This window comes from Rhipicephalus microplus, unplaced genomic scaffold (genome assembly GCF_043290135.1).
Source record: "Rhipicephalus microplus isolate Deutch F79 unplaced genomic scaffold, USDA_Rmic scaffold_21, whole genome shotgun sequence".
Lineage (NCBI taxonomy): Eukaryota > Metazoa > Arthropoda > Arachnida > Ixodida > Ixodidae > Rhipicephalus > Rhipicephalus microplus.
The window spans coordinates 2,876,797-2,898,863 of record NW_027464594.1 but is presented as its reverse complement, the minus strand read 5'-3'; the positions used below and the strand labels follow the sequence as shown (position 1 = coordinate 2,898,863).

The window sequence follows — 22,067 nt, the reverse complement described above, 5'->3', positions numbered from 1 at the left end:
TGCAAGTGTTTACCAGATACCACAATTCTCAGAAATTACGAAGGATAGCATAGTGAATGCCAGCCTACTAGCCAGAAATTATTATTATAATGTTGTAGTGGGTGTCCTGCAAGTGGGCTTGCAGCAGTTACCCAATAAGTGATTAGAAAAGGCTCTGAAAGGCCGCCCTTCTAGAATTCGCTGTGGCTGTGCTGCACCTTCCGCGCAGGCCTGGTATTTTTTTTTTACTGCCAACCTGGCCATCGTACCACTGCCCTTGGCTTGAGTGAAAGATACATAAACTTAAGGTACTCAGAAAAAAAGCCAAATACTAACACCAAATTCAAAGTCCTATAAACAACAGACCCACAAAACAATGCAACCTGTAAGAACACTGCCAACCTGAAACAGCAATGACAAGCCAACAGCATCACCCTGGAGTGCCTGCATACCAGTGCCTCGACGACTGCCTGCATGTGTGTTACTGCAACTAGTGTTTCAGCAGCATTTGACAGTGCTGTGTAGCATTTTGCCTGAATGCAGAAGTAATTAACTGGAATACCAGGTGAATCCAACACTGATACACTTTCTTCTGTTTTGATGCAGCAAAGATATTGTTTGAACAGCATGACTATGTCTTTTTTTCCTTCATCGTAAACCAATGAACGCAGACTTTACGACCGTATTTCGATGCAAGATCACACAACAAAAACGAACAGACTGATAGGCGAAGAAACAATTCACACAACTGGTGCTGACTTGCAAGTGAACAGTGGGACTTCTGTTTCTGCGTGTACCTTTTACTTTTCTGTGTGTGTGTGTGCTCTATAGCTATAGCTGTAACATGTCATCCAAGTTTACAGAGACCATGTGGCCAGCCTGACCCGGTATAGAAATAAAGTTAAGTGGAATGCTACTCTAAAAATGAATAAGCAATTATCCTAGGGCACCTTGCCGGGATCTAAGTGCAGCGTAGGAATGAAAAAAGGAAGAGAAGGATGGTGACAGGAGCAAGCACTATGCGGAGCTTGGGATTCTGCACAGCCTTCTAATACTAACCACCGCCGTAGGACTGAAAGGCAAAAATGTTTCATTTGTATGTTAGCTGGTCATTTGCACCATATTCTAGAATGCAAATTAATTGGGCCCGGCTGTTATACAAGTCGATCATTAATAGAAATAGTGTAATTTTGCTACCAATGATTAGACTGGCAGTTGAGCACAATAAGTTGGAACATTTCATTTTTTAATTGACAAAAGGGATCACTGAAGCTGCAACATCTGGTGAAGTCTTTGCCATCGATGCTGCTATTGTTCCAGATGGAGGCATGCATGGCTGTGGCGCATGTAGGGATTGCACAAGCAGCACGCTTTTCTTGGTTTTTGGTGCGGTGTCACACTGATGTGGGTTCTCAAGGTGTCAGGGCATGGGCTAGGGGAACATTCCCACTGTCATATACTGCCCGGAGTGGAACCAATCGAAGGAAATGACAAGCGTGTGTCATTTACTGTGGTGTGGCTTTTAGAGGTTTCTTTTAGAGGTCCTTAGATGTTTCTTTGCAATAGAATGTTGCCTTCTTTATGCCACGTTTTGCCTTAGAGACAAGAGATGGCGCCTTTGTGCTGCAGCTGACTTTTTTTTTCCGATTTGTGTTCGTGCTTTTTTTCTCTTGTCCAGGAAACAGTTCATGTTTTCTCATTACAAAAAGCAGACCACCGCTACATCATCGTCAGCCAGTATCCCTGTATGTCGTGCCTGTATGTGCTCCCAAAGAGAACAGAGTTGCACTGCTCAAGTATTATTGCGTGGTTCAAAATTGTGTTAAAGGTTATACTGTTCCACAGAGATGCCTGCTTTATTGATGACGAGACCCAACTTCACTGTTGCAATTTCCTAGTTATCAGAAGTAGCTTAGTGGTCAAGGGCCTAACATACCTGTCCATGAGGTATGGACAGGTAGGACCCCATACCCTCAAACCTCATTATAAATAACCCAGTTATCACAAAATATTGGTTATAATAAAGTTAATGAATTATAGTCTTTCAATAAATATAGTGTTGAAACTAGAAACTTTAGATCAAATTTTTGGATATAACAAGCTCATTTTCATACAAGATGCAAATAATGAGGTTATAATGAGGTTTAGTTCATAGCAGCATGCCAAGTTTGCCTCCTGCATGTGAATGGAATATGCATACCACGTGTCTCTGGAACAAAATGATGGACCTATGTGCAACTCGTGCTCTCCTTAGATGCATATACGAGTACACCAGTTATTGCAACATTTCCGAATTCATATTGTCGCATATGTGTGTGCTGGTTCTTCATTCATTGCTTCCCACTGCCAATTTCATGAGGAACCCCTAGACGACAACTGCTCTTTCTGCCAAGGTGAGATGGTGAAAGTGTACGCCACTCACTTCCCATGAAAGTGGCAAGAGGTTTACCAGCAACTGTCAGTTCGGTCAAGAGAAAGTTTAGGTAAGAATGCCATCATGCCTGGTTATGGCAATTTTCATTGCTAGAGAAGGCATCCCAACAAACTGGTCTGCAGAAAAAAAATAACTTGCATGCCTCAGCAACTTTCACATTCACATAGTGTATTGTAGAAGCAGTTACTTCTGCCAAGTTTATGCAAAGCTTTTGAAGTCCGTTGATTTTTTTTGTTGCACACTTATTCGTCGTGACTATTGGTATAGTCCAGGGGCGGGATGTGGTTGCACCAGTGGTGGATCCAGAGGAAATGGGGGCGGTAGGGGCGATCGCGCTTCCCCCAAACCCTGTCAGCACCCCCCCCCCCTTTTTTTTTAGTGCTTTCTGTTCATCTGCTATCCTCAATTGGGACAAATGAGCGGAACCACTTTGAGCACACATTAACACCATTTATGTTCTGAGAGAGTTTTTGGGGTCATAAAAACAAAAAATGATGATCACGCCCCCCCTTTCAGTGTTGCTGCAAGCGACCGCCCCCCCCTCCCCCCTCCTAAAATGATTGGCTGGATCTGCCCGCCCCTGGTTGCAACGTTTTCCCCCTGAGATTTTCATGTTTTGTATGCGTACATTATACACGCACACATACTAACACATGAAGATGTTTTAAATGCGCAGCCCTAGAAAAAATTTCTGATGTGCCTCTGCTAATAAGTGTTGCCAATGGCCATTCGAAATTCCCAAATATCAAGAAATCTGATATGTGCTCGTTGTCCTCACTTGCTTTTTCTGTAGTGGTGGGCATCTTAATTAAGAAGGCTGAGGGCATCATTTGGAACCGTAATTATAGAAGTGAAATTTAAAACTTTTTTTTAAAGTTAGTAGAGTTAGGCAGTTTGCAGTTGAAAAGTTTGCAGGTGTAACGTGGCAGCAGAAAGCAAAGGTCCATGTTGATGGGTGGAATCTGGGAGAAGTCTTTGTGGATGTACATCCTAAACTTCTTGGCCTCACTGCAGTGGTGTAGTTAGGTTGACGATGACGTCTCAGAAGAGGATGAGAAGCAAGCTTTATTGATGTGCAATGGGAGTGGGAATAGGTGAGCGAGGCTGTAAGGAGACTAGGGTGTAAGAAAGCTAGAGTGCCGCAACCCTAGCAGACCAGCGCGCCAGTTTGATCTGTATGTGCTAGTTTCTGCTCTCCCAAACTTCTTGGGAAGGAGCTGGCTGCAGGAGCTGGTCGTGGGGCGGGGCCATAAATTGAAATGCCCTAAAGGACCGCAAACATCTGGCGTGCTGATCTTCCTCGCTGCATCCGGCCCTCCCTCCCACTAAAGTCAAGGATAAGGGTCCACTCCGTGTATTTGCTTTTTCTTTCACTGGAAGACTACTTCATAAATATTGATGTAAAAGTAGGACGTTTTTTTTTTCTCATTTGAAAATATTTATGTAATATCTTGCTTTTTTATTATACCTTTCGCATTTTGAGTCTCGCACGAATAAAATATTTCTTGGTTACAGCCGATGATATCGCGTTTTCGGTTTCGTTGTGAAACGAGTGTCACTGAAATGAAGCGTGACTATCCAAAGTTCGTATTTAGTTCGCTATAACAGATAATTCGCTATATGAGTGTTAACGAAAACCGTAAAATTCTCATCCGCGTCTCATCTACTAACTAATTGAAGGGAGAGCTTGTTTTATATCAACTAAAATAATGTAACGTGAAATTGTGTTAAGCAAAGAAGCACTCCATCAGCAACCTTAAATTTTTTTTGCACCCTAAATTTGATGACTAGTGTAGCTTTTCAAAGATAATAAGAGCTAAGAAGCATGCCATATGACATGTATCATGCAATATCAAGAGTATGTGAGTCAGCCGGCCTCAAGTTATCTAGTAGGGAAATGACATGTTATGCTTGGCAGCTTTTTTAGCTAAAGGTGCCCATGCAGATATCCACATGTCGTCCCGCTCTTCCTGACTTCATTCTACGGAGGCACATACAATGAGAAAGCAGTGCAAAGGCGAGGTATCTGAGAGGTCGCGGACTATACGCGCGGCTGAATAGTTCTAGAGGAAAAGATAAAAGGAACGCCATTTATAAGGGTATAGCGCACCACGACAAGGACACAAAAAGAGAGACGCAAGCAAGCCCCAACCAACTAGCCCGGCAACGTGCCTTGGCAAAGGAAACACATAACGCGCCAAATAATTCACACTACGCAGACACGAAACCGAAACCTAAAGCGTGGCCGGGCTACACTGCACCTGCGCGCGCTTCTCGCAGGTGAAGTCTAGCCCGGCCGGGAATAAAACTGCGTAGTTTAGAATCTCGCCGCTTGGCGTCCCTTATTTCGCTTTCTCTAGAGTTACTGTATAAGCTACCTCTACAGTAACTCTAGTTTTCTCTGTTATCCGCGCGAAGGAAAAAACGTGGGCTGCTGTTGCGCGGGTTGTCGTTGCCCAGTGTGTTGTTATAGCCGTAATAACTATTGCACAAGCTGTATAATGGTATATTCCGCAGCTTTTATTTCAGTACCGCGTTTATGTGTCTCGTGTCTCCGTTCCGCGCGCCTCTGGGATGGCTGCACGCAGGCGTTGTGGACCGGTGATGTATGTGACTCGAGTGCCGCGTCGGTGTGGATTGAAGTTGGTGAAACGTCTTAGTGACCCTCGCATAGCGCCTTGCATGTTTGATGCTTTTTGGCCAGTTTCCCCATGGAGTTTCATACTGTTATTGTACGAAACTCTGCGGTTTTTCCGAACTCTTAAGCATGCACCGAAGCTAGGCTATAGCTAGGTGCCGAGGACGGTTTACTCTAAAGCAACTCTATAATCAAACATCAAACTATAATAGGTGGAGAGAACTCTGTGCGTCGCACGGTGGTGAAAAGAAAAAAAAAGCAAGGTGAGGTTTGACATGGTAATTGACAGTGCTGAGATTCGCAAACTTTGGGTGCCACGTGTGAATGCCCGGTCCCGATTTCGCCGCAAACGGGCGGGAACAACTGCTCTTAAGAGCCACAAGGCAATGCAGCGTAGTGATACTAATGAGTGGCAGCTAAAGCATTCTAGCCTCGCCGCTTCCAGCTCAAAAAAAAAAGAAGAAAAAAAAAACGGTTTCGTGGTCAACTGAAACGTGCGCCTAGCTGCAGGAAACAAGATCTGCTTCACTGCAATGCAGGAGTGACGCGTGGGCAGCATATCGTGTTTCTCGCTACGTCAGAACGTCCTTGCGTTATGATTTACCCATTCTCTCTGGGATTGTAAAGAAATTTAATAAAGAACACTTTGACGGAATTTGCGATGTGTGGGAACCTCCTGGTGCTGGTTGCTCTAGCAATTTGTGCACTTGCACTGTTGGCAGAGTTCTTACAACGCCTCGAAAACTAAGCTCTTCAATGGTCATGCTTTTCAGCCAAAAAATATCGCGAAGTTCTTCGCACTGGCCATTATTATAATTCTTTATTTTACCAGAAATAATCAGTGAATAGTCGCATCATGACGTGCTGGCGCAGCGAGGAGCAGGCTACATGCTGCCCGCTTGTCACTACTGTATTGCAGTGAAGCATGCCTTATTTTTCGCAGACACGCATTTCAGTTGATCACGCCTGAATTTATTATTTTTTTTTTTGCGTGTGTGGCAGCAGAGAGGCCCACCGTTTTTCCGTGTTCGCGTCAAAAATTAAGATCAGGTACTGCAAAAAAACAAAACATGACCTTTGGAGCCGCAAACTAGCCGGCTGCAGTAAATGATCAGCCCTGATTACTTTGAATAATTGAAAGTTAGCGACATCCCACTTTTCGTATGTTCTGTTAATTCGAAAACACGCTAGATTCGAAGATTTCTCGCGATCCCAGTGACTTGGAATTAATGGGGTTTTGCTGTAGTGCTGTCATTGCATTCCTTTCCAGGCACAAACTGCATTTGCACAGCACTAGAGTGCAAGCGTGTGCACAGCTGGTACATGTGCAATATTCATTACACTAACAGCTAGATGAGCTGTATCGGAATGCTAGAAAACTATTGTTACAAGATGTGCATGAACTGTTATTTCTATCTACTTTCTCATGATATTGACTATTTACCTATCTGTGCAGGGGCCAATGACATTGAGAGATTGAGACCTACCTTCAGGACATATCGGAACACTCTTCTTAGGTTTTGCGCGCCTAGTACCCTCATGTGTGCCTTCTTGTTTCAATGAGAAGTGTTTCCTGCCATCTGCTAGTTTTACTGTAGGGAGCACTGCGAAGCGATCAGTTTGAATCTGATGGGAAACCAGTGAGCCGTGGAGCAGCTATGGTGCAAATTTATTTTGAAAGAAAAATGTGTGCTATATGGTGAATTGTCAAAAACGGGAAGCAGTTCTGAGTGACGATTGAGAGAAACAGCAATTGCTACTGTAAAGTGTACAGACAGTGCACAGCGCAGTGCTGTTGTAGAGAATTGTGGCAGCTACTTTTGCAAGTTGTGCTTTGCAGTCAAGCATCAAATTGTGGCCTTTTTGTTCTCGTTTATGTTGCATTGATCAACCATAATCGGCGGATACGCTATGGACCTCCTTCATATATCATTTCTTGTTTGGAGCTGTGTGTCTATTGACTTTCAAGAATACGACAGGAATTGTTGCTTTATTATGCGACCAACTCAAAACACACTATTTCTTATGTGGATGGAACACTCTAGAAACCTAAATCCTGTGGCTGTCTTATACGAGATACCAGAGATAAACACATGCTACTACCGCACTGCTGAAAATGGAGGCCTTTTGAGTACTCACTGAGATATGAAGGACAAGGGACTGCTGTGTTTCCAAAGCGAGTGCACCAATGGAAAGGAAAATTTGGAAACTCTTGGGCACAATTACTGTAAGGCTCTCGACCACTGCATTAGATCCAACTCGTATGCACGATTTCTTGATACCAAATGATGGCCACTTGGGAAGTCTCTAATTTCACGCACCCCAAACTGTTTGCACACTTTTCAATTGGCTGACTGAAAGGTGTTGGCACTCCCTAGAATTCATACCATAATTATGCTCTCCACAGCTCTGTAAAAGTAATTCTAAAAAGCGAGGTGAAAAAGTGTTGAGTCACACCTACTTTACAGTTGTTCTACTAATGTGCCGAGATAACATTTTATGTGTGAGTGTCATTGAATTGTCAGTGCATGGAGCTGAAGTTATGTGCTATTGGTGGTCACCTGAAAGGCATGCTAAGTGTTAGCTTGCATGCATGCAAGCCACCTGGTTTTTTCCTTCTTGTCTGGTGTGCCTAAACAGGCCACCTTACATTATAACGATTACTGCCCTATGAAGTGTATTTAGGTTCTTATAATGGCAAATATCGGGCAACCAGAAAAATCACACCTTTGTAGGAAACACACATGGTTTAGAAAGTGTTTGGTTTAGGGTAAGCTTTCTGCATATTTTTTTAAATAGTTTATTTCAAGAGGATCTTTAGAATCTTTTTCAATATGCTAAATGTGCCCTCTAGCTTGTTTGAATGCATGCTCAATAATTTGTGCTTTAAAGGGATATAAAAGACACCATTGTGGCAACAAACTGTTCTCTAAAACTAGTTTCAGTGGTTTCACCATAGAACATGAAAAGATGACCACCAAGGTTTCATTTCCTCAATCTGGCACTGAAACTAGAGCCCATTATGGTAGAGGAAACAGGAGTTACATTTTAGCACTTATTCATCATTTTTCTATAATGGCCTAGTGTTCAGTCTTTTGCTATTTAAAAATATAATGTAGTCTGCATCCTTACAAATTAATATTTTCCCTAATTCTGAGGCTGATAAAGTTTGTGATATTACCTATATTAGATCAAGGAGATTCATAATGGCACTTGTGTTGGACTTTTGACACTCCTGTCTTCCAGTGATTAAAGTGATTATTTTAGCATAATAAAATCATTAACGCGGTTTTGTTTGGCCTTTGCCAGTATTGCACACACATCATCTGCAAATCATGCAACAGTGCCAATGTTCAAAAGGAGATAAAGTGCGTTAAAAAAAATCGCTACATATCCTCGGAGTGAGTGATGATGAGTGGGACGAAGCGCTGGAGGGTTTCATTGCTAAACCGTGAACCATCCACGAATATCGCCCACTATATCATCATAGATGTGACAGACACTGTATATATTTACACAAGAAATTTTATTTGCAAGTAGTAGCTATACGTTCCTTCCATTTCCCCTTCATTGTAATGGCTCTATGTCGGTGAAGTGGTGGATTCATGATGGGCCATAGTGGGGAGTTTGCAAGGACGAAGTAGTGGGCAGTTTGCAAAGGTGGAACTATAGGTGGTCACGTACAAACAAGGAATGGACACAGTGGGATAATTTATGGTTCTTTTAAGCGCACCTGGATACAACTACATGGCCATCTTGCATTTCATATTGGCTAATTCTCCACAGTATTTGCTTTATATGGTCGGTGAATGGGTGGATCAGTGATGGGGCATAGTGAGATGTTTGCAGGGACGAAGTAGTGGGCAGTTACAAAGGTTGAACTATAGGCAGTCTCATACATACATACAAGGGATGTACAGACCCACGCTTTTAGAAGCTTCGCCCCTAAAAGAAATGTTCAGAAGATGCGTCATTGAGTTTTTTGGTTTCTGTTCACCGCATTCTTGGTTTTTGTCGATTCAGAGATGGTTATCGCTGATCCAACTGTGTCGCTTGCAGAGCCGTACGTCGGCAACATAACGATCGATTACCACATGCTGTACGCGCGCCCTTACTGCCAATACACCGCCATGCATCGGTAGACTGTGAAGCTGCACCAATGCACCCACACAGGTGAGCGTTACCCAAAAACAGAATTTTTGTGTGCAACCTGTGCAGTTGACGCTTTGTGCTATGCACCCACCTGATGGTGCGCCGGAAGCACCACGTCGGAGTGAAAATGCCCCGCGAGTTGGAGTGCCCCAACTGTGAAGCATAATAGTCAAACGAGAGGTCGTTCAAACTGCACTGCTTGTCGCATATTTGTGGGGCAAGCTTCACGCTGCAGCCTGGTTACTACGGAATGCTGCACCAGAGTCACCCTAAATATATGAACTATTTCAGTGCAGCACTAATTGATTATGGAGCTCAAGGAGCGGTGTACCACTGCCCGTCTCCAGTGCTGGCTTCGTTGGTCCTCTTAGTGGACATTTACAGAATGTACCATCATATGATAGAATTATATTTTATGTTGAAAGAAGGGTGAATGGAGACGTCCTCAAGATTCTTGACAAAGAGATGCAAAGATTGCAAAGGAGTGTAGTTCTGCTGCAGAGTCGGTCTGTTACACCGTACAGAAGTGTTCTGCATTATCTTGGCAAAGTCCATCTGGCAGGGGGTCTGTGAACTGTTTTTGTTTTTAGACTATACAAGCAATCTTGGTGAAGCTTTGCACTACAGTTGATGTGAAGCACCTCATGTTGAAGCTTTCTGCAAACAATTATAAGTCGTTCTCTTCTCAAGTCGTGCTTTTCCACCTCAACATTGGCGCGTCGTGGGGGCTAAACTTTGACTTCAGCAGTCGTAAGCTGGTGCACCAGTGGACGATCACGCAGGCTGCAGTCCGTGTTTGTCTAGTTCATATTTGTGGGGAGAAACGTTGCCACAAACCCAGGTGCACCAGCGTTTTTTTATGCACTCTGCACACATGTAAGCTTGGCTGCTCTGATACGAAGAGCGACCACATTGAAGGCTCTGAGCAGCGTTGACTTACTGGCGATGCTATGAATAGTATATGACTGCGAATAAAGTCAATGTTTTCATCTAACGCCCGTGTGAGTGTGAGGAAACACAGTTTTTAAAAGCCGAGAGTTGGAATAAATTTTTTTGACATGTGCTTTGGTACTACACTTGTGCACAAATAAAAGAGTGGGTATTTCTTATCTCAGAATTAAAGAAGTTTTACTACATTTTATATGTAGTCTAAATTTGACAATGAAGGCTAGCAATATTCTTATTTTTTCCAGTGCCAGAAAGTTTAAAACTGGCCTTCAGCAAAGTAATATATCTGCACAAGGCACTGAAAGAATACCTGTGCATGCACTGATAACATGTGCATGGTGCAAATAATTACTTTTAAAAATAATCTGTAGTGAAAGCTGTTGCAGTGAGCCAGGGCTTGCTCCCACTTTATATTGCAAGCATATGCTTATCGAGTCATGTCTGCTCAGGCATCTAGTTGTTTGACTTTGTTAATGTAAACACAAAGTTAACTAACGATAATGTAAGAGATAACTGCTCCAGATAAAAGTTATGTTTATAAATGATTGATATTTTATGCCATGTTTTTTTATAATGATTAAAAGATAACTGTTCCAGATAAAAGGTATGCTAATAAATCATCGATATATCATGCCATGTTCTTTTATTATTATTATTATTATTATTATTATTATTATTATTATTATTATTATTATTATTATCATCATCATCATCCATGTGTATCTATTGTTTCCTTTTTTCATTTATGTTCCCGATTCCGGATTCGCGCAGCTTGTCCTTACAAAACTGCCGAGAGTCATTTTGAACTAGTCTAGATGGTCTGCTTGATAGAAAACCTTTCCTTGTCAGAATTATCATGCTGAAAATTTCTGACAGCATTTTTATACTTGGGCTTGTCCTTCATTAATTATTAGTAGGCAGCCAGACATTTTTTCATAAAGATTAGCTACGAATTTTATTAAATTTTACTTCATACATGCTTACATTTTTTTCTTCAACAGCAAGAGCTCTCCTTTTAGAAGTGGAGTATTCAGCAAACACTAAAACCTTATAACAAAGTTGCATCTTACAAAAAAAATAACTTCGTTATGTCCAGAAATTCGTTATTTAGTACTACATTTAGTACAAAACCAACCAAGACTTCTTCGTTTTCTTCTTGATAACCAATATTTCGTTATATCTGGGTCCAATATATCGACGCTTGAGTGTAACCATTTTGAGGAACCAACATTTAAATATATCAAAGCAGTTAAGGGCTGTTCATCTCCAATAACATTTGAACACATAGGGGAAAAAATATATGCAGTTCTTTTTTTTTTTCGTCACTGCGCGCTGTTCTCACCAAGCCAATGTTAATGAAAATGGCGGATGCTACATTTTTTTCTTCTTCTATGGGGTGCTCCATGTGCCCGTGCCTGTAAAGATTTATGCGCCATAGGTTCCGTCGGCAATATTTTATACAAGCTGCTCGTTAACATGGCCCAACGCTCCTAAATTTGAGAAAAATTTAAGAGCGTTGGCTTGGTCCTTGTTATACCCGCCGCACCTAACTGATGGTGGTGTGGCAGTCAGTTTCGGTTTCGTTTTCGACGTTAAACCCCGCGAGACCACGCTTGTGTCGCTTTTCTTCCGTATTAGACATCATCATCACTACTGAGGAGAGTTTTGGCTTTTATTTGTTTTTAACTGTTTGCGTGTCTCCGAAGCAAAGCGCGCGCTGTCGCCATGACAGAGCGAGTCTGTTCTTGTTTTTTCCTCGGCGAGGTCGGGCGCGCTGGCGGCCGGTGATTTATTTTTCCTCGTTCTCACCTAGGATGTGGCTGGGCGACCGGCGAGAGGGGAGCGCGTAGTAGTAGCACGCCAATCGCCAGTCGTGGAGCTCAGCTCCCGTTTTCTCAGTATTATTGTTTCTCTCGAGTGGTAAAAGACGCGATGAGCGCGGTCAAAAATTCGAACGTGCCCAACCCGCCGAGCTCCAAGAAGCGCGGCGGAGGCTTCCTTCGCCAGGCCAAGTCCCGAAAGGACCACCCCGCCGACTTGGAGCCCATCACCGAGGAGGAACTCGCCAAGAAGGACTCCATCTCACCCGAGGACGTTCTCAGACTACAGAAGATCACCGAAGGTGAGCGAGTGCAGTTCGCGATTGCAATACAACGCACGGAGAAAGGTGATCGAGAGGGTGCGAACGGCGCAGCGCGCTTGATTCTCGCTATGTACCGTTATATGCATGCCTCTGGCGCCCTGCTGACTACCTGACGCCGCTCTTCCATCAGCTGTTTCTTTTTCGCTCCCACCGTGACGTGTGCTCGTCTGCTAATAGCACTGGCGCGCGTGTCGTTTCGTGCTGCTGCCGGCTAGCGCGCGTTTTATCGGCATTATTGATCTGGAATCGGTGCCTTTTCCTTTTTATTCGTGGATCGCGCCCGCGAAGGTCGCCGGTCTTTCGTGCGCGCCGTCCTTCGCAGAAAGGCCCGGTTGCTGCGGTCGGGCGTTTTCACGTATTCCTCTCTCGGCGATCTATAACATCTCGCGGTCGACGCTTGCTCTTGTGCGGTCTTGATTTGGGCTGCGCTAAGTTCGTTTCAGTCGTAAGCTTATGGCCGCGACGCTCGAGGGGCGCGGGTTTTCGTTAATTACCGCGTTCGTAAATTAATTTGAACGCGGCTGTTATCTCGGGGACGACTGCCAAAAGGCGGCCGGATTCGACATCCGAAACTGCTGCGATGGGAGAACGACGTTCAGGCCGTGAAGCGCGCGACGTGCTGCTGGGAAGCTTTCGGAAGGGTGAATGCGAAACCGCGAAGGGTTCGCATGGTTGAGCTGCGCTCTCGTTTTGTGTCGTGAGGTGTTTCAAGTGTTCTGAGGTCACGTATGTGCGACATTTACAAGCTTGCCGCACTCCCTGCGAATGCGTCGATTACTTCCGTCATGAGAGAGATCGCGTTGTAGATCTCGGCGACATATGTCGGGACGTCGCGCGCGTATAATTATTTCTGCGTGCCAGTCCGTCGAATTATGTTCTTTAAAAGAGCGCGAGGTCGTTCTCTTGGTCCGCATTTATTTCGCCACGGCTCTGCAATAGCCCGCGCAGGCACCGTCATTGCGGGGCATCGTACCACCGCGTTGTTGTGGTTTCGACAGCACTGCGCGCCTCCCGCCAGGTTTCGCAATGAGGTGATGCAGCTCGCGTCCACGACAGTTCTTCGCTGCGGGATGTCGCTGGGCGCGGGAAGAATAGGATACGATGGGCGTGTGACGACGCTACGTAAGCGCGGTTGTTTCCGCCTAAGGAGTTCGTCAGCGGCGCGTTTCAACTGCACCCACCGCAGCGGAAAGCAGATAGAGCCGTGTTTGGGTTGCCACACGGAAGTTTCTCTGTATTGTGCATCAAGACCTGGCGAACGTGAGCCGCGGACGGTGCTCCCTATTACGCAGAGGCCGTGGAGCGCGCAACGAGCGCTGACTAATACGGCGCCAGCACGAGGAAACGGATGCGGCGCTGATACGTGCCGTCTGATGATGCACTGTTGTCGGGTGCTAATAAACCGAACATCGCTTACACGACTCTGTATGCGCCGTCGTGTGCGTGCCGTTTCTTGGCGGCACTCGACAACGCGGTACGTGAGTTGCATATTGCCCACAAGTACTTCAGTACGCCGCGCGAAGCTTAAGCCGAATGCTGCAGTCCACAGCACGGACTGACTGCAGCTTTTGCCACTAAATCACTAAACAAAGCGGGTACTTTTCACGGAACCAAAAAGGCAAACGTCAAACGCTTTTCAGGATTAGGAGCTCCTTAGGTCCACGCAATTCCCATTGTCGCCGTCGTCGTAGGTCCCCGTCGGATACCGTATGCGTTCATAGAGCGCATATGGTTGAAAGAAAGAAAGAAAAAAGACCGTACTCTGTCCGTTCGGCCGTGCATCTGTCCGTCGGTGGATCCTGCAGTCGCGGCGACTTCAACGTTGCCATTACGAACCTTAGGATATCTGGGTTGGCTCCATCATCAGCATTCACTTCGTCGGTCGGCTGCCATTTTTTTTTTTCGTTCCGTGCAAAGGTTGCACATATTTGTTTTGCAATAGTTAATCAAGCAGCCTAGCGTCACATTTTGGTAAGCATTCTACCATTCGAGCATCGTGACGCCGTACCCTACCTCTACATATAACTTAGAAGTGTGGTAGCTTGGGCCAGATGGTATGGCATGACGATAGTTGTAGCGCGAGAACAAAACGACGACGCAGAGGTAAGGACACGTGTCCTTTTTGTCTCTGCGTCGTCGTTTTGTTCTCGCGCTACAACTATCGTCCTACCTCTACAAGAGAGAAACAAAATGACACATCGACATGGGTTGCGTTCACGGCTTGTGCTTCTGTGCTGCTTCTGTTCCCGGATTCCTTTATGGTACATTCCACGGGTCTTCTTCGAGCGCTCCAGGGGCTCTGAACAATGTCAGTAAAGTACCAACCATAAGCACTACCACTAAGATCATCGGGCATGTACATAACCGGGAAGAATAGGAACGTACATGACCTGCACACATCCCTTTTTCTTGTTTTTTTTTGTAGAGCCTTAAAGTGGCTGAATTCACCGCTTTCAAACACAGAGCGCTGGCAAACGACCACCCGAATGTGCTATGAATCTCCTGTGCCGTTCTGTTCTTTTAACTCGTGTGCTTATACATTCGTACTGCTCACTACATGTTGTTCACGCATTAAGTCTGTGCGCTTGACATTTTACAATGGAGCTCACAAGTGAATGTGCATTCTTCTCCTCTTCATTAATCTTTTCATTCATTACCTTTATAAGTAAATGCATACTAGGCTGTACTACGAACGTTCTATAGGCCACTTTCCGAACGTTCTATAGGCCGCCATCTTTGGCTGATAACGTTGCTGATTCGTATCAAACAAAGAGTGTTATGGTAAACCCGTACGCACGAAAACGCTTCGGCCGATACATTCAGAGCTTCATGACCGTGATAAATCAATATTACGACATAGAAGAACGGAAAAACGAATGCTTATCAGCCCTAAATGGCGATGCAAATGAACAGGAAATGAGAGCTCGCTGCTTTTGGCTGAACAAACATTGTCACTAAGCCGAGTATATTGTGATCATGATGTTCCGCAGAAATCAACCAGTATGTTCATGTTTTATGCTAAAATAACGTAAACAAGCACGCTCGTTAAGTACAGCTAACAGTTCCATCTTGGAAAACGCATTTTCTGTAAATATATCTACCTTTAATGCACTGACGTAAGATGGCGTGGTTGCGCTTAGCTTTCGCGACATCATCATCACCCCGGCACCTTTTGTTTAACAGCCCCCCTTCCTTATTCTTTTTCGGAATGGCGTTACCGACAGTGCATGTGTCGTACGATGTCGCTGCTATGACGTCATAGCTGTAGCCCGTATGCTAATGTCACGCGCACGTGCAGGTGGCTATCAGTTTCGCATCTCGCAGTCTCATTTTTATGGGGCCTGCACGCGCACAACGTAGAGGTATTCTCCGCGGGGCAGCTTTTAAAATTAGGAGGAACTCGTTTTTCAAGCAGCCTGCGTGCGTGCGTGTGCTTGCGTGCGCGCGCGCGCGCGCGCGCGTGTGTGTGTGTTTGTGTGTGTTTGTGTGTGTGTGTGTGTGTGTGTGTGTGTGTGTATTCCCTGAAAAATCGAGGACAAATTTTATCTGACTTAATAACTAGACCAACACTATATTACCATCCGTCCGTTTGCCTCTCGCCCTCTTTTGCAAATTATTTTCTGAGCCTATATACTACAAATTCATTCTAAAGAACAAGTAATCAAAGCTACGTAGAAAGGATATCGTGTGTGCAATATCGATGAAGCCACCGTCAGCCAATATGACCGCTGTTTAATAGTTGCGTAAGAGATGGGTGGCGCCTGATACCTCTAGCTTGGACAAGGAATTTGAAAACACGGAACTTTGATGGCCACCGTCTTCAGGTCGAATAGTCGGCCTGTGTCCAGAAATTAATACAGAGTTTCGAAATAACACTTTACCAACCTAGGTTGGTTTCGTGGTTCGATTTAGTAGTGCTTCGTTAAAAGTATTTATCCCGAAAGCGCGTATGATTGGCCTGCGCTTAACCATTCAGAGTTATTTTGTTGCGCACGCATGTGTGCTTGACAACTACCTTTAATTGCGTCTTGCGCGACGATGCTGCGGTGCAGGTATAACTACGATTGCAGATTTCCTCTAAAACAGACAAGAGTGAGATTGAACCGCGTTAATATATCTCCAGCTTGACGTTCGCAAAATACGTATCATAGATTTTTTTTCTTACTGAGTTGAAAGAAATTTGTCATAGGATCAAGTTTGTGCAGCTGTTTGGGTAAAATTTTGTCCAGGCGCAATCCACATATGTAATCGTTCTTGCACTTGTTTCCTTCCCGTTGCTCTTTGAAATCATGAGAGGGGTTCCATCAATCCTGTCTGATAGATTGAGTAACTGAACGGAAGTTTGATCATCGTTGCGGGCCTGTATATAAATTTTCCTATTTGAAGAAGAAAAAAATAGTTATTGTATAGCTACGCTCAATTAAAACATGCAGCATCTTGGGGAGTAATCATCATCATTCTTTCGAATGTTAATATGTTGGGTTTCATGTCCCACAAACCAAGATATGATATAGAGATGCCCCGTGGTGCTTCGGAAATTCGCCCATCTGGTATTCATTAAGGTGCATACTATATAAGTGTCCTTACCATTTCGCCTCCATCGAAATTCGATCGCCGCTGCCGGAATCGAACCCGCGACCTTCAGATCAGCAGCCACTGATTCACCGAGGCGGAAATTCTCGCGAATTTTTCCGCGAACGATGATATGTGCGGTGCGTCCGTCATCTCCGATATAAAAACGTTTATACCGCGCCAAAGCGCGAGCGAAACGTTGCCCGCCTTCGCTATACTTCGCTAATCGCTATATTTCCGCGCGTGCTTTGTTCGGCCGAATAGGCGCGGGTTATATTTAGCCGAGGACATATATGCCGTGGTGGGGAAGTATTTCACAGGAGTGATTTTCCGGTCCTTCAGTGACGTATAGTCGCGGCGTTCGTTAATGCTTTCTTTTCCCGCGTGAAAAGCTGACCCAATGCTTGCGTCTACTTTATAATATATGGGTTACAGTAGTGCTATATAATAAAAAAATCCGCTGTCAGGCGGATTTCCGTGATTCATATGGCACCGTGAGCAGCTGTTTTACAATAGCAGTAAAATCGTTGCCACCTGTGTGTTTTTTTTGTTTGTTTTTCTCGTCGTCATCTGTTATTTTTTTACGTCGCGGTTCCGAATCCAGCCTGCGGTACGACGCAGTGTGACGCAATGCAAGAGCGCTAATTTGCGTAGTTCTCGTGCATCATAATTGGACCAAGAAAAAAATAATGAGACATCCGGAGCGCGTCTTGTGTTCCGCAGTCCGACGCGGCTTCAAACCTCACAATTAGATTTTTTTTCCCCCTCTTCGCAGCGCACCGTTTCTACGTTTTCTCTCGATTTATTGATACGTCCACACGTTATTCGTGGGTTCCCGTAAAATAATGAATAATTTCACCGATAATAACAAAGTCGTATCCAGCTTACTTTACGTAACTTGCAGAACGCCATACATAAGCAACGGGCCCGTCGTGTGACGTGCACGTCACGTGACGTAATTTGTTAAATTGGAAATTTCGTCATGGGACTCAACGAAAGTATACTTCTTTATCTCACGCGACAAATAGATAGACCGACGGACTGGAATTTTTTTCGTTTGGTATAGGCAGCTTTTCAGCCAAGGCTCCTTGAGCATTCCTTTGCCCATACAAGGCTTCCTTTATTTGCATATACACCTTCTCAGCTCTGGCAAAGGTGCATAGGCGTAGGAATGCATACGCATTTTAAAAAATTTAAGTATGGCTGGAACTCTCTGCTGGGGAGCTCCCAGTTTGTGCGGTAATGTCTCAGGAGTTTCTTGTTACTACACGCACTGTTTTCGTTGGCGTTAACTGTGTAAACACAAATACTCGGACGCAGTGCTAATGACAGATGCCCCAAAGAATAATACGACGTGCGCGATTGCAATCCCCCCGCCGCACAGTCGTTACCACGAAACGTGCGTTTCGTAGTGTGCACAGTTTGCAACAGCTGCTCTCCGTTGTTTTAGCGCTATTTTTAGCGCGTAGCTAAACAATTGCGCGTTCGCTTTAGCTACGCATCTGTAAGGGATAGTGCACCTGTTGCAGCGTTGTTTTAACGCAACAGCGTAACCGTTTCCCAAAAACTTCGGTGTCGACGTCGCTCTCGGCGGCATTGTCCGTGAACGAGACGTACGCAATTACCAATACACCGAAGGTTCAAGCCAGATTTGAACCCAAGCATTCTGCGGGGCAGCCGGGGGTTCCACCACGAAGCCACCAGTGCTAGAAACGTCCTTGGCAAGAACACTTCATGCAAGCGTCTCGTAAGGCGGGATGTCTCGTTAACAGATGTAGTACTGCGTGGAGTCACATCACGAGGCGTCACATCATCTCATTTGCGCAACTAATGGGCTGATTAAAAAGAACCACCGATTACAAAGCGCTCAGCCATGATTTGTCATCATCATCATCAACCACATCGTTAGCGAAGTGTGCAGCTGCGTAGGTGCGCGTATCGCCTGCGTGTACGGATGCGCCGTGGCTACTTCGCCGATCCGCCAAGTGACGAATCGTAGTGAATACTTCACAGCAGTACATGCAGTGGGGCCTTATGGTTGCCACTTATGGTTGCCCTTCCAGCGGCCGATGTCATGTGCACAGACTTTGCTAGCAGTACGGTTGAGGAGTCCGCCGAGAATCGAAGCGTGGGAAAGGAGAGAGGTGATGCGATCATGCAGAGCCTTCGCGTTCCACTTTTTAGGGGTGAAGCTCCTTATAGCGGCATCCGTTCGTCTGTCGTGGCCGTCGTAGTAGTGTGTAACAAGTATTACATTTTGACCTCCAAGGTGGTGCCGGTGAGAGATTTCTTCTGTGCGTTGTTGAACAATAAAAGATAGTGCTCAATGCACATGCCAATGGCTGCTAAGGGGTAATGAGAGACACGAGAATTCGGCTTTAGTTAACGCGCACGCTGCGAATTTTTTTATTGTTCAACAACGTACAGAAGACGAGGAAGGGTTGCTACATTATACTCGCTGGGCGTAACCTCCTTGGTTTTAGAAAGGTTTAGCGAGCGTTGGGCCGCAGTGCCATGAATACAGTGAACTAGTATATACCATGAACTCGAGGTGGTTAAAGATGGCAAGTAGACACGAAGCGCAAGCCGTAAGGAAGTGTACGTGTGCCTCCTCTCGTTCAGTCCTTGGAATGTCCGCTGGATAGCGGTGCTTCTATATGAGGAATATATGATGAAAAGATGCGGGATGGTGGTACTTGGAGTGTTGAATAGGTGGACAAACAGACACACAGACAAATGCATGGACGGATGGACGCATGGACGGACGCAGGAGCGTATGCATGGACGAAAGCAGGGACGGACGGCCGGATGGACGCACGGGCGGCCACACAGACGCACGCATGGATGGACGGAAGCAAGGACGAATGGACGGACGGATGCTTCGCCCCACTCTCCATCATTCACTCCGTGGATATGCTGCCATTTTTTTTCTTCCCCCTAATGTACCCGCACAATTAAGCGTTTCTTTCTTCGCATTACACAGCATGGCACGCGCAAATATAGGAAGAAATCAAAAGACATCGGTGGAAGCCTCCATAGTGACTGGCCCGCTCTAAAAGAAAATGATTGGTTATGCTTGTCTCAAATGCTGTTGTTTAAACAAACGACTAGAATGAATGTTCAGTACCATATACTAGAGTGATAACAGGCTATAATCTTGCGAAGTGCCCACAATACAATTATCACTCTTTCACATTTTTCGGAAGAGTAATAGGACATATGATTACATGATGTAGGATCGCTACCATATAGTTTGCCAGCTCCCTTTATGTAACACTTCCCCTTTGTTGTATATATACCTACGATCTGTCGCTGATCAAAACCAACAAAACAAAAGCCAACTGCATTGTGTTCCTTTGTGAATGCTTACTTTTATGGTAGTCACTGATTAAACAAGAGGTCAATCAGCGCGCTGTAAAATGGGTTCGTGAGTCATATACGCGATTATTGAATAGTATACAAAAATAGAATATGAACGGGTTACGGATATTCCAAAATCACTTTTTTTTTTTGCTCAGTTCGCGAAGCGCTTCACTTTGTTCTTTTTCGCTCCTTCCTCTTTCACAAGGTTGGTTTGGTGAAAAGATTTTTTTCTTATATATATATATATATATATATATATATATATATATATATATATATATATATATATATATATATATATATATATATATATATATATATATATATATATATATATATATATATATATATAGTCATTTTAACGCTTGGGATTTGTCAGTAGTGAGCAAGCTTGGGTCTATGGGTACAATGTTCATTGAATAGGTGTGCTGTACGCAACACCATTGTCACCTAAATAGCTTATCGTACGCGTACACACCTCATGGCCTCTCGCACGTGTGCTACTCGATAATGATCATTGTTTGCGTAGTGGCGAACAAGCGTTTAAACATCCGCTTGACAGGGTGGCGTCGCACTATGAGTGGTACGCGGGAGCTAATTGCTTTATTGGATGTTTGAAAGGCAACTCGTCAAAGTGTGACCGTATAAACAACAGAGACCGGACGCATTAATATCCGTGCGCCAGATAAACGTGCAAATGAACGGGGGGGGGGGGGGGTTATAAACCGGATATACGCGTATGGGGCGATTGCGCAGTGAACTGAGATGCGCATGACGCTGCTCGTATGCTTGTAATAGTGGCGGTACGAGGCAGCGTACGTCGGCGTCGATCAGCGCCATGTAGATGTGGATTTAGCGTCGGCTTGTGTAGGGAAAAAAAATGGAACAGAACAAGCGCACATTTACCAGCGAAATGTACAGGGCCCATGAAAACTACTTTTTTATTATATTAAAAAAGTTATATATATATATATATATATATATATATATATATATATATATATATATATATATATATATATATATATATATATATATATATATATATATATATATATATATATATATATATATATATATATATTTAGTCGATCCTCCGTGAGCGGTCACGACGTGGTTTATATAGACGTTTCGGCCTAGAGTCTGGCCGTCATCAGGATTGAGGGTACAGTTTGTTGGTGCTCAGCTGTATACGACACACACACACACACACACACACACACACACACACACACACACACACACACACACACACACACACACACACACACACACATATATATATATATATATATATATATATATATATATATATATATATATATATATATATATATATATATATGTAATCTTTATCTCGCCGGACTTCTCTTTTTTTAAATTAGGTTGCTTCTTCTCCTGTACTGGAGTCTTTTTCAATGGAGATGGGCAGTGCTCTTCAAATTATTTCTGAACTATGGCATAGTAGTACAGTTGCTGGCGTCACTGCCTCAGCAGTGCGTTTTTGGGGGGTCACGCATGGGGGATTATTCTGGCATCCTTCGTTCAAAAGGTGTACTCAGAGCAGTCCCGAGTTTATCAGAAAAACACCCATGCCTCACAAAGATATACATGCCTACCATATCGATTCTTCTATCGGGGAGGTGAGGAATAAAAATCTTAATTTTTGGGCTCAAATAATACGTACAGTAGGAGCAAACTTGTATTGGTAGTGCTGCTCTGCATGGAATCGTAGAGTGTACAGATGCTTTAAACATGCAGTAAAATTGTGATGCGCTCTAAACCGCATGAAACCCGCTTCAGTAAGGATTTGAAGATTGGGTATCGTTTGTTGTTTT

At 44.3% G+C, this 22,067-nt stretch overlaps 1 protein-coding gene across 1 annotated transcript in view; it reads left to right on the top strand.

Annotated features, from left to right (window-relative positions):
- Nucleotides 1-11,938: 11,938 nt before the first annotated feature.
- LOC119169761 (unc-119 lipid binding chaperone) overlaps nucleotides 11,939-22,067 on the top strand; it is a 33,495-nt gene continuing 23,366 nt past the window's right edge. Inside the window, exon 1 of the mRNA XM_037420785.2 lies at nucleotides 11,939-12,273. Coding sequence (XP_037276682.1) covers nucleotides 12,084-12,273 — 190 coding nt within the window. The 5' untranslated portion in view covers nucleotides 11,939-12,083. The remainder of the gene's footprint in view (nucleotides 12,274-22,067) is intronic.